The following is a 16,027-nucleotide window of genomic DNA, read 5'->3' on the forward strand; positions in this document are numbered from 1 at the left end:
GCTTGTTCTTGGAATCAGCCAGGGCCCTAGAGGAGAGGATGTCCTAGGGAACACCTCCGTTTCTCTCAACGAGGTGACGAGTCTGGCGACAGAAGGGTTCCTGCATCGTGGAGGCCCACGGGGAGTGGGATCCGTCGTGACTCCCGGGAGGGGAGACCGCATCGCCACGACGCAGCCCCACCCTCGCGTTCTAATTCCACCGGGTTTCCGCGCCTCTCGCGGGTATCCGTGTCAGGTTTGTCACTGTCGGCCCGCCCCTCCAGCTCCGTCTCCGCCTTTCCCGCCTCCCCTTCTTCAACCTCCGGGCTCAGCCGCGGTCCGGCTCGCTCCCCTGCGGGTCTGCGGCTCGGTCGCCCCCGCCCTCAGGACGGCCCCGCCCCTCCTCTCCCGCCCCGCCCCTCCCCCCGCCCCGCCCCCTCGCCCCCTCGCCCCGCCCCCTCGTCTCCCGCCCCGCCCCGCCCCCCCTCCCTTTGACGTGGCAGAGGCGGCACCAGCCATGTTGGTCCAGCCGAGTTCTGTGCGCAGGCCGGGGGCGGGGCTGCGCGGTCCCTGATTGCGGTGCCACGGCCGCTCCCGCTCGGCGGAGGGGACGGATTTGTAAGGTAGAGGCTGCGACAGGCGCGGATCTCGTACGTGGTGGCACTGTGGTAAGGATCGACTTCGGGGCCGCGAGCGCTCACTGGGAAGCGGGGGAAGGGCGGCGGCGGGTCCGCGGGCCGGGGTCTCGAGGGTGGTATCCACTCTGCCCCCCGGGTGCCCCGGGCCAGGTGGGGGTGCGCTGGGGCTGCGGCCCGGCCCGGCGGGGGCTGCCTTGAGCCCTGAACTTCTCACCTTCTCACCCACCGCCTCTGCTTAGTCCTGTCAGGGCCTGGAACCCGGCTCCCTCACCCGCCTCCCCCGGATCAGGAGTGAAAGGTGAGAGTCGAGTGAAAAGCAGCAGTTAGGGCATCTCTGGCGGCACCCCACCCTCCGCTCATGGCCGATCTGCCTTCCCCACTGCACCCCACCCCACCCCACCCCATCGCCGCTTCTGGGTGCTTTGGCTACTTGGTTCATTCCTTGTCTCATTCGAAGAGCCCTAGACTTTGACCCGAGGTGACTTCGTCACTCGTAGTTTGGCCTTGGGAGTTAAAGGGGATAAGGAGAAAAGTGCCAGGTAGAGCGCACACCTTGGGTCTTGGTTACAAATAGACTTAAGTTTTCAGATTGGACCCATCTTCCGTACTTCCATTCGGCCCTAAGTGTTTTCCGTTTTGGTGGGAAGGGAAAAGTCATAGTAAATCCGCTTGTAATCACTGGATTGAGTATGTTGAATCCGGGAGCTTCCTCAAGGTCCACCCCTCAAAGTAGTGGGTAACTAGTCAAGTGAACTTGGTTAAAAGAAGTTTTAGATTTAATTATAGATGTATGTTAAGTCTTCCTTTTCTGCCTTCTCCAGTAGTCTTAACTGACATCATTTTGGAAGTTCAGTCATTTTTAATTGGCTCAGAATTTTAGATTTGGAAGGGGCCTTGTAGTTTTCCAACCCAAACTCCTCATTTTACTGATGAGAATTTGAGGATCAGAGAGGTTAAGCTTTTTGTGCAGTATAATAAATCTAGTCGTGGGAAGTAGTTGAAGACACTTCATTGAGGATTTTAGGACAGAAAAGTGGGAAAGCCATATTTAATTGTCTGTTAACAGATATATCTGATTGGAAGGAACTCAAATTTTACTAAATGTTTTTCACTTAGCTATCTATAAAATGGCTAATGGGCATATATCTGATGTGCTCAGTTAAAGTGACTTAATGTTTCTTTACTTTTAGTATTTAAAGTCATTCCCCAGTGATTATAAGTTGTGCTGAGAAGGAGACATTTCTTTAGAATGGTCTTTACGTTTTGTACCACTTAATAAAATGTAATGACTAGTATATTGTCTGCATCCTAGTTTAGTGTTTGAATCAAATTTTTTTAGTTTTATGCTTTTATACAGACAATACTCAAAGAAGGCAATGGCACACCCCACTCCAGTACTCTTGCCTGGAAAATCCCATGGACGGAGGAGCCTGGTAGGGTGCAGTCCTTGGGATCGCTGAGGGTCGGACACGACTGAGCGACTTCACTTTCACTTTTCACTTTCACGCATTGGAGAAGGAAATGGCAACCCACTCCAGTGTTCTTGCCTGGAGAATCCCAGGAACGGGGGAGCCTGGTGGGCTGCCGTCTATGGGGTCGCACAGAGTTGGACACGACTGAAGCGACTTAGCAGCAGCACAGACAGTACTAGGGGAGAGAATGCTTATCAAATAATGCCATTTCATGAAGAGCTGGTTTGCAAAAGGACTTTATTTCAGATATGCTGTTGTTGAATATGGGACCAAGCCTGGCAGTATTTGTTCTAGAGTGAGTGATTTTAAGATTAATTTCTCCCTTGGAAAGGTGAGGGAATTTGGGGAGGTGTTTTGCATGTCTCTGTAATCGGACCAGTTAAGAAGAAAAATGTGGGACATTTTTCAGACTGCTGTTGAAAAGTGATAATATAAGAAAGAAATAGATGTGATTTAGAGACCAAACATAATCTTAGAGCAGAGCGATTGAGAGGATAAAACGGTGAGGAAGAGGAAGGGAATTTTACTTAAATATCAATCAGGTGATACTCACTATGTCTCAATAAAAAAGTAAGGATGTGGAGTTAAAATCCAGGCTAGTTACCTCTTATAGAAACTTAAACCTGGCCATTGCCTGTGTGTAGATGTCTTCATGGTAAATTTCATAGAGCCTTTCTCTACCAGCTTCTGTGCTTTTAAATTAAGCCCTAGAGTCCTAAGGAAGTAATTCTTGGGACCTTTTTATACTCTTAAACATTATTGAGGATCCAGAAGAAAAGAAAAGAAAAAAAAGTCCCTTAGTCACGTCCTACTCTTTGCGACTCCATGGACTATACAATACATGGAATTCTCCAGGCCAGAATATTGAAGTGGGTAGCCTTTCCCTCCTCCAGGTTACCTTCCCAACCCAGGGATTGAACCCAGGTCTCCTGCATAGCAGGACGATTCTTTACCAGCTGATCCAGGCTTAATAGAAGACAGGTGGATTTTTGGATCTACTTGCTGTCTGTTTTGATATGTTGTCTGGTTGAATTGTATGAAGGATATCTGGCCTCACATAAACATATAGTTGGAAAACTTTTATTGTTTCCTATGCTAAAGCTGAAGTTGGCATCTTCTGACTTCCCTCTGATTATCCTTGACCTTTGTTTTATCATTATATTTCAACAGCCATTTCTTCTCGAATGCTTATGTTTTTCTCAAAGCCATCTCCTGTATTTAGCTTTAAAGTAATCTTTTTGATACAAATCTAGTTATCTTAGGATTTCTCTCTACCCTTTGTCAATCTTTGAAAAGTCATGATTGCTTTTGCTTACTATAAAATTCCTTAGTTGTCTCTGAAATTCTGATAGGAGGAAATACAGTGTCTAATTTTTATTTTCTTATTATATTTTCAATTAGGATATAATTGACTAATAACATTCTTATTTCTTTTAAAGAAGGGGAAGTTCTTAGTTGTTTAATATACTTAGGTTTGTTAAGCATCAGGTTATGTAATTTGTATTATCAAAATATATTTGAGCATTTTTCTGAAAACTCTTATATCTAATAATACATTTTCTTCTTTAACTTATATTTTAGAATCAGTTCCTCATCCCATCATTGTTCTTAGCAACTTCAGCATCCATGCTGGCTCTGTTGGTACCCTACCTTCATAATTCTTCAATTCTTGATACCATTCATCCCTCCCACAAATCTTTTAGCCAGCCAGATAGTACTTGAGGTTCTATCTTCTTAGACCTTTAAATTTTATAATTTCCCTCCATCACTAACCACTGCTACAGTTTGAGAGCATGAGACAGACCTGTTGCCTAGGTAGGAGAGCTAGCATCCTAGTCAAGCAGTTAAAGAATAACAAGATGAAGATGTCTTTTGATACCAGGCCCTAACCAGAATGGCACCTCCCTCTTCTGGTAGTGAGTTTAAATGATTATGTTGAAATTACATATCTCAAATTAGAGTTTAAAATGCTCTCATAAGTTGGAATGTTAGAAGTATTCTGAATTGTTTCTGCAAAAGAAGTGAATGATGTTTGCATCACATGGAACACACTTATGCATTTATTTCTCGTTCCTCAAATGTCCTGTATTAGTATGATAAACAAATTGCCTGTCTAAAATAGAAGTACCTCATTTTAGAAAAGTCTTTTTGTTGTGTACTGTTAAGCATTATCTTTAGCAAGTTTAGTGGCAGCTTACTACCTTCTGGGTAGAAAAGCATGTGAGTTTTAGAATTCAATGTTTTTGACAATCTGTTTATTAGAACGATGTAACTCATTAGGTTGATACAGAAAACTTAGAACCTGGATTTTCCCCATTTTTGAGTTAAATATAGGACATCAATTTTATCATTTATTATTTTTTCTGTAGTTTTTTTCAAGAGTGAATGAAAAAAGGATAAAATACCTCTTTTGGGGCCTAATGAGCTTTGGGTTCTGTGGAGCCATTCATTATTTTCTTATAATTGAGGTCATTGTTGACTTGCTAATTTTTTTCTGAGATAATTATTTTCTTTCGTTTATGATTTCTAATGGATGAGTGGAACTGGGAAAAACATACTTATTTTGAATTTTATTAATAGTATTTAAAAATATCTTTTAATTTTGTTACAGAAATAAGAATACAGCTCTACAATGACAACCTATTTGGAATTCATCCAACAAAATGAAGAACGAGATGGAGTCCGATTTAGTTGGAATGTTTGGCCATCAAGTCGACTGGAAGCTACAAGAATGGTCGTTCCAGTAGCAGCCTTATTTACACCACTGAAGGAGAGACCAGATTTGCCACCCATTCAATATGAACCTGTTCTCTGTAGTAGGACCACTTGCCGTGCAGTTTTGAACCCTTTATGGTAATTAAAGTATATGGAAAACACTAAAGGGTCCTTATGATTTAAAAATGTAGTTTCTTTCTTGTTCATTTATATAAAATGCTTTTGTTTATAGTTATTTTTTCAAGTTAAAGTAGAACCAAAGAGCTATAAAATTTTAGACTCATACTAGTTGTTGTGAGTTAAAAAGAACCCAAATACAAAATTGTCAGTATGTAAACTGTTAGATTCTATCAGTATTCTCTAGATACTGATGCTGACTTTCACCTCATTTTGTGTCATTTATAAAGTCATAATTGAATGGTATGGTGTTTCAAAAATGTTATGATTTCGTGTTATATAAGCCAGACTCTGAAGAATCACCTTTTATTCCTCTTTCTACTCCCTCTCTTTCCACTCAATCCATTGGCGAATCTAGTGGATTCTGTCTCAAGAACATTACTGATCCTGTCTCTTACTCTCATTCTCTGCTAGTACATGGTGCTTCAAAAGATGGTAATCTTTTCTTGGGTGGTTTCATTATCCTCCTAACTGATCTTCCTGTTTCCATTCTTGCCTTTCAGTAGTCTCTTCTCCACCCAGAAGAGTGGAGAATTACACTTATAATGAAAAATCCAAACCCCTTATCGAGACCTGTAAAGCTCTGTATAATCTAGCCTGTGTTTATTTCTGCCTTCATCTGTATCATCCGTTTTCTTCATTTTCACCTACATTACACCTTATCTTCTTTCTGTTCTTGGATATACTTAACTTATTTCTACCACAGACTTTGTGCAATAGCTATACATGCTGCCTGGATTGCTTTGCCCCCAGGTTTTCCTGTAACTAGTTTCTTTTCATTTCAGTTACATTTTAGTTGTTTATTAATGAAAGCTTTCCTTTAAAGTTGCCCTCCCAAATACATTCTCATGTCCTGCTTTGTTATCTTTAGTTTTTATTATCACTGTCTAAAAGTATCTTCTGCATTTATGCATTTATTGTCTTTCACTTCTAGAATATACGCTTTATGATAATAGGACTTTTGATCTCATTTACTTATCAGCACCTAGAATAATGGCATTCAATAACTATATATATTTTTATTGAATATGTGTTTTCTAGAGCTGAGTTTAGAAGTTACTGAGTCACTTGGAGAAAAAAAATAGGAATATCTTAATTTATTGTTGGTATTTGCTGTATATTAAAAGTTACAATATATTCATTTTGGTGAGCTTGTATGTGTTAAAAGTATGAATTAAATAATGGCAACACCTAAAAATACGTAGCTTTTAAAGATTGCTTTCACTGTCAGTTTGAATTAATTCATTTTCAGAAAGAAGTTAATTTTGTTGAAATTGGAATTACTGGACAGTTTAGCTGAATCATGAGCTATTGTATCTTTTCTTAAAACAGTCAAGTGGATTATCGAGCAAAACTCTGGGCTTGCAACTTTTGTTATCAGAGGAATCAGGTAAGAAAGCCCCCAATGTAGATGTTAATGCTGTAATACTAATACTGGTCTATAGGTGTAGGAAAATACATATTTAAAAATAAAGATTAATTTGTTATAGGATTAAATAAATAAGTGATTAAAGTATTTTTAAGTAATTAAGTGATCAGGAAGTCTTTTCAGTTTAAAATTTCATTACTTGGTAATAATTTGTTAAAATATTTTTCTTTTTTCTACCTGTAGTTTCCACCGACTTATGCTGGTATATCTGAACTGAATCAGCCTGCTGAACTTTTACCTCAGTTTTCTAGCATTGAATATGTAGTTCTGGTAAGAACATAAGAGTAACTCTTTAAGGAAGTTTAAAATATCCAGTAATTTAGCAGTACTTTATACCAAAATAATTATTCAATTGAGCTGACTTAAAAGGCATCATTCTTCATTCTCACATTGAATTGATTAAGCATTTCAAAGGTAAAAACTGTCAAGGTCAGTTTGAGCAAGGTAATTTCTATTGTAGTTATTTGAAAGATGGCCAGGATTTTGGGCAGGGAGGTTTGACTTGCTATATAGAGTAGGTCAATAAATAGTAAAGTATCAATTTTGCTTTGTAATTGGAAGATTAGTTACAGATACTTGGTCAATATGATACTGGAGCCTAATGATATATCCCCAAGTCTAATAATGAAATTACTCTTGAATTGGTTCCTGTTAGGAAAATAATTTTTCTTCCCTTTCTGAACAGCTTTACATAATTTATTTTAATACTTAAGTATTAAGGTAATGTCTTTTATGAATGTTGTAGAGAAAGCAGAATATGTCTCTCTTGAGTCTGTTACTGATTTGTCCACTCTGACTAGTTTCTAGTTCCCTTACAGTGCAGTTCAGATTAGATAATTATTTTATAAAAATCACCTAATTTTGCTGTTAAGCGTTAAAGTTACTGTTTTCTTGTTTTAAAAGAAATGCTTGTTGTATGAAATGAAACTTCATGCAGTTAAGTAAAATTGAAAGTGAAAATCCCTTTCTTGTAACATAACTAATGTTCATAAACTTAATTTTTCACTTGATGATGTATTGGGTATAGAATATTTCATTTGTAAAATACCTTTATTAGAATTCCATTGTTAAACATATAATAAATTATTTAATTAGTCCTCTGTTGATTATCCTATGTGTTGAGCTGAAGTGTTATACTTTTAAAACAGCATTTTTTTTGATCACAATATTTTTTAATAGCGTGGGCCTCAGATGCCTTTGATATTCCTGTATGTGGTTGATACTTGCATGGAAGATGAAGATTTACAAGCCCTGAAAGAATCTATGCAGATGTCACTAAGCCTTTTACCACCTACAGCTTTGGTTGGCTTAATTACTTTTGGGAGAATGGTGCAGGTTCATGAACTTGGATGTGAGGGCATTTCAAAAAGCTATGTCTTCAGAGGAACAAAAGATCTGTCTGCCAAACAACTGCAGGTAAGCAACAAGAATGGTAGTTTTCCTGTCTCTGCGTATCACTCTACGTATGTCTAAAAATGCGTTCTAGATATATGTTTCCAGAAACTATTATGAATGACTAATATAGTTGTATTATAACAAAGCCTTTAAATTTAGTGTTGGCCTCAGCTTTCTTTTGTTTGCCTTACATTGTCATCATAGAGATTGAAGACCCTTCACTTTTGAAGGATCTGTAAAGCTTAGAGTGAAGCTGAAGCTATTTTACTAAAGATTTGAAGGCTTGTAGAAGAGTCATGCTGAAGACTGAGAGAAGGCAGCCGCTTTTGCTTCCTTGCATGTTTTAGGAACTAAACACTTTGTGTTTGGCAAGGGGAGATATTTTAAGGCTTGAGAGTTAATGGGTGAACTGTGAATATATATATTTTTTCATACACTGGGATATTTTTGTCTTTGGAGCAAATTAAAGCCTTGTCTTCCAAGGCAGGGAGTTACGTGCAACATATTAGGATTATCTTGGTATATTTTTCAAAATCTTTTTCTGTCTAGATATTTTGATAGATGATGAGAGATATTCATATTGCTTTAAATATGTTCATCGATTGGAAGATAGTTGAGAGGGCAGAGAATGTTCATATAAGTCAGAATTAAGAAGCATAGGCATGTAAGATGTTTATTACTTTATAACCCCCCTTTATACAATTCCTTACTATCTCTCCACCATATTTATTATTAGACTTATTTAGCTAATGCTTTAACTTTTGTTGGTTTCAATTTTTCAAATTTTTTTAAAATTTTCATACAGTCAGGGACTATTTATATATTTCACCATTACATACCTGGCCCATAACAGATACTTGAACTATATAGCTGCTGAAAGGAATGAATGAATACAAGTTAAGAATATAGACATTCAAGTTACACAGTAATTTATTTTGACTATTAATTAGAAATGAAGTATTCTGGGCTAGTTTCCCCCTTCTTTTCTCACACAGCACTTTGTACTTTGCTCTCTTATGATGTTTATTTCATTGTATCACTGTTTACCTGATAGTCTTCCCAACTGGAACTTTTGCTTTCAAGGGAAGAGATTTTGTATTCTTTATTTTTGTGTTTCTAATACACCTTTGTAGGAGTAATTAAATGGACATCACAGAAATAATCTCTTTGCAGGAAATGCTGGGGCTCTCTAAAGTACCAGTTACTCAAGCAACACGTGGTCCTCAGGTACAGCAGCCACCTCCTTCCAACAGGTAATAAATATGGCAAAAACAACCTCACAGTTTTACAGCTGATACAATCTGTCTTCACCCTTAGCTTGAACACAGGCCTTCAGTGATCCAATATCGTTAAATATTTTTAGGAATATAAATACTGAATTAGTATACTTTTAAAAGAGTTGTGGTAAAATTACATTGCTGAAATGGTTGGTTTTTCATCATTACAATGTAAGGAGTTACTTTAGTTTTGATATAGTCTTTAAAATTTTTTTTTAAATATTGGAGTATAGTTTTTTTTTTTAATTTATGTGGGGCATTTTATTTACTTGTTTGAATGGTACTGGGTCTTTGTTGTTGCACAGACTTTTCTCTAGTTGCTGTGAGCGGGGGTTACTCTTCAGTTTTGGTGCAAGGGCCTCTCCCATTGCAGAACACAGGTTCTAGAGTGTACGGGCTCAGTAGTTGCAGCACATGGGCTCAGTAGTTGAGACTCCCAGGCTCCAGAGTACAGGGTCAATAGTTGTGGCATAGGGGTTTAGTTGCTCTACAGCATGTGGGATCTACCTGGATTTGGGATCAAACCTGTGTCTCCTGCACTGGCAGGCAGATTCTTTACCACTGAGACACCAGGAAAGCCCCTGGAATGTAGTTTTGATATATTCCCGATTTTCTGTTTTTAAGTTCAAAAAATTTAATTTTTGTGCTTGAGGGCAGCCAAGCAAAAATAGGTCCCCATAAGCTTTTAATTTTGCCTTCTTAGCTTTGTGGGTAGCTCTAAACTTACTAATCAGAAGTGGTATTAGTAAAATTGAGTCGATGTATCTTCTCATAATTCATTTAGTAACTCTAAAACTTACTAGATTGGTAAACAGAAGATGCAATCCCAAAGTAATACTTGGTTTGAGTGTTTTTTTAACAGTAATTGTACTCACTGAGTTCCTCAGCAGTACACAGCATCACTTGGGAACTTACTTGAAATGCAAATTCTTGGTCACCACCCCAGACCTACTGAAACAAAACCCTGGAACCAGCAATCTGTGTCAGTACAAACCCTCTCACCAATTCTGATATACACAAAAGTTTGAGAACCATTTGGTCTGCCACGTATTCTGCTTCTTTTCCTGTTTTTAAGAAAGTGGACAATTTGTTTCTTAAACCTTCACCCACAAACATTTATCAATGGCTTTTTATTTTATTTTGTTTTGTAGATTCTTACAGCCAGTACAGAAGATAGACATGAATCTCACAGACCTTCTGGGAGAACTTCAGCGAGACCCCTGGCCTGTACCACAGGGAAAGAGACCTTTGCGTTCCTCTGGGGTGGCACTTTCCATAGCTGTAGGACTCCTTGAGGTAGTGACAGTAACTTTATTTTGGAATGTAAATATGTACATGTGTGTATGGACTGATATGCACAAGATGATGCTGGGTGGAAAAATCAGGGCACGGGACAGCACATACATGATTTTATTTAAAGTTTGATCCGTGGTATATCCTTTTGTGTGTAGAGAAGCTTCTGGAATGATGTTTACCCAAATATTAAGAGTGGCAGGATAAGGAGAATTTTACAAAATACAGTTTGAAAATTTTAAACTTGATATATCTTAGGTTTATATTAATAATTAGAAGAGTTTTTATAAAAAATTTTTTTTAAAAGTTTAAAATGTTTCTAGAAAAGTTGCAAAGTACTTTTTTCTCTGAACTATTTGTGATTAAGTGATGTTCCTAACTCCTTGAATACTTTAGCTGTATTTTCTATAAACTAAGATATTCTCCTACATAACCACAATACAGCTTTTAAAATCAGGTTTTAAAATATGTGATATATATATATATCAGTAGATATATATATATATATATACTGATGTTTTATACAATGCATGACACTGATGTATTGTTGTGGTTGTGTTGTTCAGTTGTAAGTTGCATCTGACTCTTTGCGACCCCATGGACTGCAGCACACCAGGCTTCCCTGTCCTTCACTGCCTCCAAGAGTTTGCTCAGATTAATGTCCATTGAATTATACAATACATAACACAGATATATTACTGCCATCTAATTCTCAGAACTCATTCAAGTTTCACTGATTATCTCAATAATTTTTTTTTGCTTAAAAGATTTAATTCAGAGGCATGTAGTGATTGGGCTTCCCAGGTAACACTAGTGGCAAAGAACCTGCTTGCCAATGCACAGGACATAAGACCTGTAGGTTTGATCCCTGGGTCGGGCAGATCCCCTGGAGAAGGGCATGCAGCCTTCTCCAGTGTTCTTGCCCAGAGAATTCCATGGATAGAGGAGCCTGGTGGGCAACAATCCATGGGGTCATAAAGAGTTGGATACGACTGAAGCAACTCAGCATGCATGCACGCACATGTAGTGATTATGTCTGTTTAGTCTCCTTCACTCGAGTACATTTCCTCAGCCTTCCTTTACTTTCATGACTTTGGTACGTTGGAAGATTCAGGCCAGTATATAGAATGTCTCTCAAATTAGATTTGTCTTGATTGTAGCCTCACAATTAGATTGAGGTCTTGCATCATTGGCAGGAAGATCCCAGAAGTAATGCTCTGTTCTTTTTATAGCCTATCAGGTGACACATGATTTTCATTTGCCCCATTATTGATGATGATCACTTTGATCATTCATTAAAATGCGTCTGGCAGAAGTCTCCACTGTAAAATTACTCTCATTTCTCTTCCCTTTATGATAATAAACATTAGATGGTGAGGATCTTTAGAACCATGAAAATATCCCATTCCTCATCAGACTTTCAGTTTATTCATTTATTTATTAATATCATTGTAGATTGATGGTTTCCTGTTTTATACGAGTTATAATCTGTTACTTTCAGTTTTTTAACTTTCTAGTTTGCCATAATTCCAAACATATGGAAAAGTCACGAAAATTGTTCAAAGAATTCCTTTATATCTTTTAACCAGATTCCTCAAATGTTAACATTTATTATGTTTGATTTGTCCTTCTCTCTCTAGATATTTATATAGATAGTGAAACCATTTGAAAGTCAGTTATAAACATATCCCTTTACTTCTAAGTACTTTAGTGTGTATTTCTTAATTACACAAGAACATTCCTTTTATAAAGCAGTTCATTTATCAGTCATGAGATTAACATTGATAGAACACTGTTTTCCAAATCTTTAAACTTTATTCAGATTTCACCAGTTATCCTAATAATACTCTGTATTGTATTCAGTTGTCGTGCCTCTTTAGTGTCCTTTATTCTAATGGTTCCTCAGTTTTTCTTTGTGTTTTGTGACATTACTATTTTTTAAGAGTACAGTCTAGTTATTTTTTTAATTTTAATTTTGAAGTTGTTAATTGTAGGACAATGGCTTTATAATGTTGTGTTAGTTTAGGCTAGTTATTCTGTAGAATGACTTTCAATTTGGGTTTGTCTGATCTTTTCTCATGAGTAGATTGAGCTTTTGCACTTTTGGCAGGAATATTGCAAAAAAATGCAAATACTGATTTGCGATCTGCTTAGTGCAGCATCTCAGGAAGTCCATGATGTGATGTTAACTTATTTTATTACTGCTGGTTTACTTAGCTTTGATCACTTGGTCAAAGTGGTTTCTACCAGGTTTCTTCACTGTAGCGTTATATTTTTCCCATTGTAAGTATCTAGTGGGGAGAGTCCTTGTGTACTCATCAAACTTTTACCCAGTAGTTTTAGCGTCCATTCTTGATTCTTGCTTGATCAATTATTATTGTGAGGGGGGCTAAATAGTGACTTTCTAATTCCATCATTTCTTCTACATTAATTGACTCTACTTGAGGAATAGTGTTCTATTCTTCATTTATATGTTTATATCAATGTGAATTCTTATTTCATCCAATAGATTATATTCCTCTACTTTATTCTGAAACTCAAATTGTCCAGATTTGTATTCCTTTACTTTATTTTGAAACTCAGATTGTCCAGATTTGGGCAATGGGAGCCCTTTCAGGCTGGCTTCTGGGTCCTTATTATATGTCCTCATCATTGTTTGAACATTTACTTGCTTTCTAGTGTAGTAAGATGTTCAAGGCTCATCTTCCCTGAGCTTTGTTCCCTGCCCTTGACCTGAAATCAGCCATTTAGAAGCCCTGGTTTCTTTTAGCTCTGTTTGTTTTGGAACATAACCATGCTTCTTCTTCTGCTTTATTGACTGTGCCAAAGCCTTTGACTGTGTGAATCACAACAAATTGTGGAAAATTCTTAGAGATGAGAATACCAGACCACCTTACCTGCCTCCTGAGAAATCTGTTTGCAAGTCAAGAAGCAACAGTTAGAACCAGACGTGGAACAGCAAACTGCTTCCAAACTGGGAAAGGAGTGCATCAAGGCTGTATGTTGCCACCCTGCTTTTATTTAACTTATATGCAGAGTACAGCATGCGAAATGCCAAGCTGGATGAAGGAAAAGCCGGAATCAATTGCTGGGAGAAATATCAGTAACCTCAAATATGCAGATGACATCATCCTTATGGCAGAAAGTGAAGAGGAACTGAAGAGCCTCTTGATAAAAGTGGAAGAGGAGAGTGAAAACATAGGCTTAGATCTCAATATTCAGAAAACTAAGATGGCATCTAGTCCCATCACTTCATGGCAAATAGATGGAGAAACAGTGGAAACAGACTTTATTTTGGGGGTCTCCAAAATCACTGCAGATGGTGACTGCAGCCATGCAATTAAAAGACGCTTGCTCCTTGGAAGAAAACCTATGACCAGCCTAGAAAGCATATTAAAAAGCAGACGCACTACTTTGCCGACAAAAGTCCATCTAGTCAAAGCTATGGTTTTTCCGGTAGTCATGTATGGACGTGAGAGTTGGACTATGAAGAAAGCTGAGTGGCAAAGAACTGATGCTTTTGAACTATGGTGTTGGAGAAGATTCTTGAGAGTCCCATGGACTGCAAGAAGATCCAACCAGTCCATCCTGAAGGAAATCCGTCCTGAATATTCATTGGAAGGACTGATGCTGAAGCTGAAGCTCCAATACTTTGGCCACCTGATGTAAAGAACTGACTCATTGGAAAAGACCCTGATGCTGGGAAAAATTGAAAGCAGGAGGAGAAGGGGATGACAGAGGATGGATGGTTGGATGGCATCACTGATTTGATGAACATGAGTTTGAGCAAACTCCGGGAGTTGCTGATGGACAGGGAATCTGGCATACTGCAGCCCATGGGGTCACAAAGAGTTAGACACGACTGAGTGACTGAACTGATGGTTCATGTGCTCACTGTTACTAGAATGTCATTGCTTTTATGTCCTAGTGAATAGAGCTAAGAAGCAGATATGTATAAGAAGAAGATAAGTAGATATATCTATATGTATGTTTCCCTCTTTCTCTCTAGCTATATATTTATATATGTACACACATACCCATATAATTAAGTGTATGTGTGTATATGTGTGCATATATTTACACCTATATCTACATTCCCTTGCAAACATCTATGTCTATCTCTATTAAAACCATAAACACACACAAAAAAACAAACCATAAACACTATATATATTAAAAACCAAGAGTTCTTTCAGATATATCTAATTCCAATTTAGTACCACAGGGTTTATTCTGTCCTTCTCACTTTGCATATTTGTAACTCCTTCTTTGACCATGAGAAGCTGGCTGTGACTATTCAAAATATATTTACTTATTTGCTCAGTCCTAGTGTTCTTGCCTGGAGAATCCCAGGGATGGGGGAGCCTGGTGGGCTTCCTTCTGTGGGGTCGCACAGAGTCGGACACGACTGAAGTGACTTAGCAGCAGCAGCAGAATACAGATAGACTAGTTTTAGAATTTTTAGCTCAGACCTCTGTGAGAAAAGCCTAGGAGTTAGGGCTCAATGTTTATTTAACGTTCTGAGGTTATATGAGACAAAATACACTATACTCACAAGTGAACTGGGTTAGTTATCCACACCCTCCCCCCACTTCTTGTGGTTATGTTTTTCATTTGTTGCACATTCTGTACATTTCTTTTTTAAAAATTCCATCCTTGTTTTGCATGTGTGTATATGTATAGTGAAACATTAACATGCTTCCAAATCAAAGTTGTACAAAACTATATATTCAGAGTAGTGTCAGCCCCTTTGTTGTATGAAATTTGTCTTCCAGTAAATTTCCTAAGAAGATGTAAGGGTACAGAATTTCATAAACTGTCTAATGTTTAAACCCTTTTCCTGTGGCTTTGTTATAGTTGAAGGATGACTTGGCAGGGTATAAAAAGCCTTGCTTCTCACTTTCTTTCTGGCAATTTCTGAAAATGTGGCTCCATTGTTTTCTTGCTTTGATGATTTTGAGAAGACTGATGCCAGTCAGATTCTCTTGCCCATGTAAATTGTTTGATCATTTTGCTTGGAGGTCTTGAGGAATTTATTTTTATTATCTTAATAGCATTAGTAGAGTGTCTTGTGGGTAAATTTTCTCTAGTGTCTGGTGATCCTTCTTCATATGTGTATTCAAATCTTTTGTTTCTATAAAGTTTTCTTGTATCATAGTTTTAAGTGTTTGTTTTTTTCATTGTTTTATCTTCCTTAAGAGCTCCAATTACACATAAATTGGATCTTTGCTTGTTTTCCATTTCAGCCACTTTGTCTCTGCTCTTTTATTCTTCTTTACTTTGTTTTTATGCTCTTGGGTATTTTCTTGATTTTCTTCAGTTTCCTTTAAGTTTTCATTTGAATCTGGCAGTTGTTCTATGCTGGTTGCTTGCTCCCTTCTTATTTCCCTATTCTTTTCCCCAAACTGCCCTTGTTCTGTGTGAAGATTTGCTTGGGAGATAGCTCACTGGGACTTAATGTGTATTTTTTCCCTTATAAGTAATTCAAAGTTTAAATGATTTTTGTGTTCTAGTTATGAAGATGTGTGGTTTGTATACTTTTATTTGTTCTTTTTAGTGATGTTTCAGCTTTACATGATTGCTATTACATCAGCAAGATGATACCCAGGATGAAAAGAGTATTTTTATTTATTAATCTAATTTAAGAAAGTC

General features: G+C 37.8%; 1 protein-coding gene across 1 annotated transcript in view; it reads left to right on the forward strand.

Moving 5' to 3' along the window:
- Positions 1-483: 483 nt before the first annotated feature.
- Positions 484-16,027, forward strand: part of SEC23A (SEC23 homolog A, COPII component) — a 63,942-nt gene continuing 48,398 nt past the window's right edge. The window contains exons 1-7 of the mRNA XM_055418283.2: positions 484-647; positions 4,701-4,942; positions 6,314-6,371; positions 6,594-6,680; positions 7,590-7,826; positions 8,979-9,058; positions 10,234-10,378. Coding sequence (XP_055274258.1) covers positions 4,722-4,942; positions 6,314-6,371; positions 6,594-6,680; positions 7,590-7,826; positions 8,979-9,058; positions 10,234-10,378 — 828 coding nt within the window. The 5' untranslated portion in view covers positions 484-647; positions 4,701-4,721. The remainder of the gene's footprint in view (positions 648-4,700; positions 4,943-6,313; positions 6,372-6,593; positions 6,681-7,589; positions 7,827-8,978; positions 9,059-10,233; positions 10,379-16,027) is intronic.

Source organism: Moschus berezovskii, chromosome 21 (genome assembly GCF_049115385.1).
Source record: "Moschus berezovskii isolate FMDL1 chromosome 21, NW_MosBer_1.0, whole genome shotgun sequence".
Lineage (NCBI taxonomy): Eukaryota > Metazoa > Chordata > Mammalia > Artiodactyla > Moschidae > Moschus > Moschus berezovskii.